The 492-nt window shown below is 51.0% G+C and overlaps 1 protein-coding gene across 1 annotated transcript in view; it reads left to right on the forward strand.

The window, feature by feature from the left end:
* Positions 1–100: 100 nt before the first annotated feature.
* Positions 101–492, forward strand: part of LOC107583309 (B-cell scaffold protein with ankyrin repeats-like) — a 110359-nt gene continuing 109967 nt past the window's right edge. Inside the window, exon 1 of the mRNA XM_016269487.1 lies at positions 101–487. Coding sequence (XP_016124973.1) covers positions 101–487 — 387 coding nt within the window. The remainder of the gene's footprint in view (positions 488–492) is intronic.

The following is a 492-nucleotide window of genomic DNA, read 5'->3' on the forward strand; positions in this document are numbered from 1 at the left end:
GCACCTACTCTGCCCCCATCTGGCCTGTCATCAAATCAAACTGCAAGTGGCGGCCGACTATAGGAAACTGAATCAACAGATGCCATTGTCGTGATGGCCGATGACCCAGCTGGAACAGGAGATACCAAGAATCAGAGGAGCCACAATCTTCTCCACTCTTGATGTGGCCTCAGGATTTTGGACTATACCAGTGCATCCAGATGACCAACACAAGCTGGCTTTCACCTTTGGCAATCGGCAGTACACCTTCACCAGGTGCCCATTCGGCTATGCCAACTCACCAGCCGAATTTAACATCTTCCTCAACAAAGCATGCCCGGATGCCAGGGTAAGAGGGAACTTAATCTATGTTGACGACCTTCTGATGAAACACACGACGGTGACCGATCACCTGAAAGAAATTGACCACGTCCTGCACCAACTGACCGCCGCCAGTGCCAAGATTGCCCTCCACAAAGGACAATGGTGCAAAACCAAGGTCAATTACGTGGG

This window comes from Sinocyclocheilus grahami, unplaced genomic scaffold (genome assembly GCF_001515645.1).
Source record: "Sinocyclocheilus grahami isolate Dianchi unplaced genomic scaffold, SAMN03320097.WGS_v1.1 scaffold52.1, whole genome shotgun sequence".
NCBI classification, from domain to species: Eukaryota; Metazoa; Chordata; class Actinopteri; order Cypriniformes; family Cyprinidae; genus Sinocyclocheilus; species Sinocyclocheilus grahami.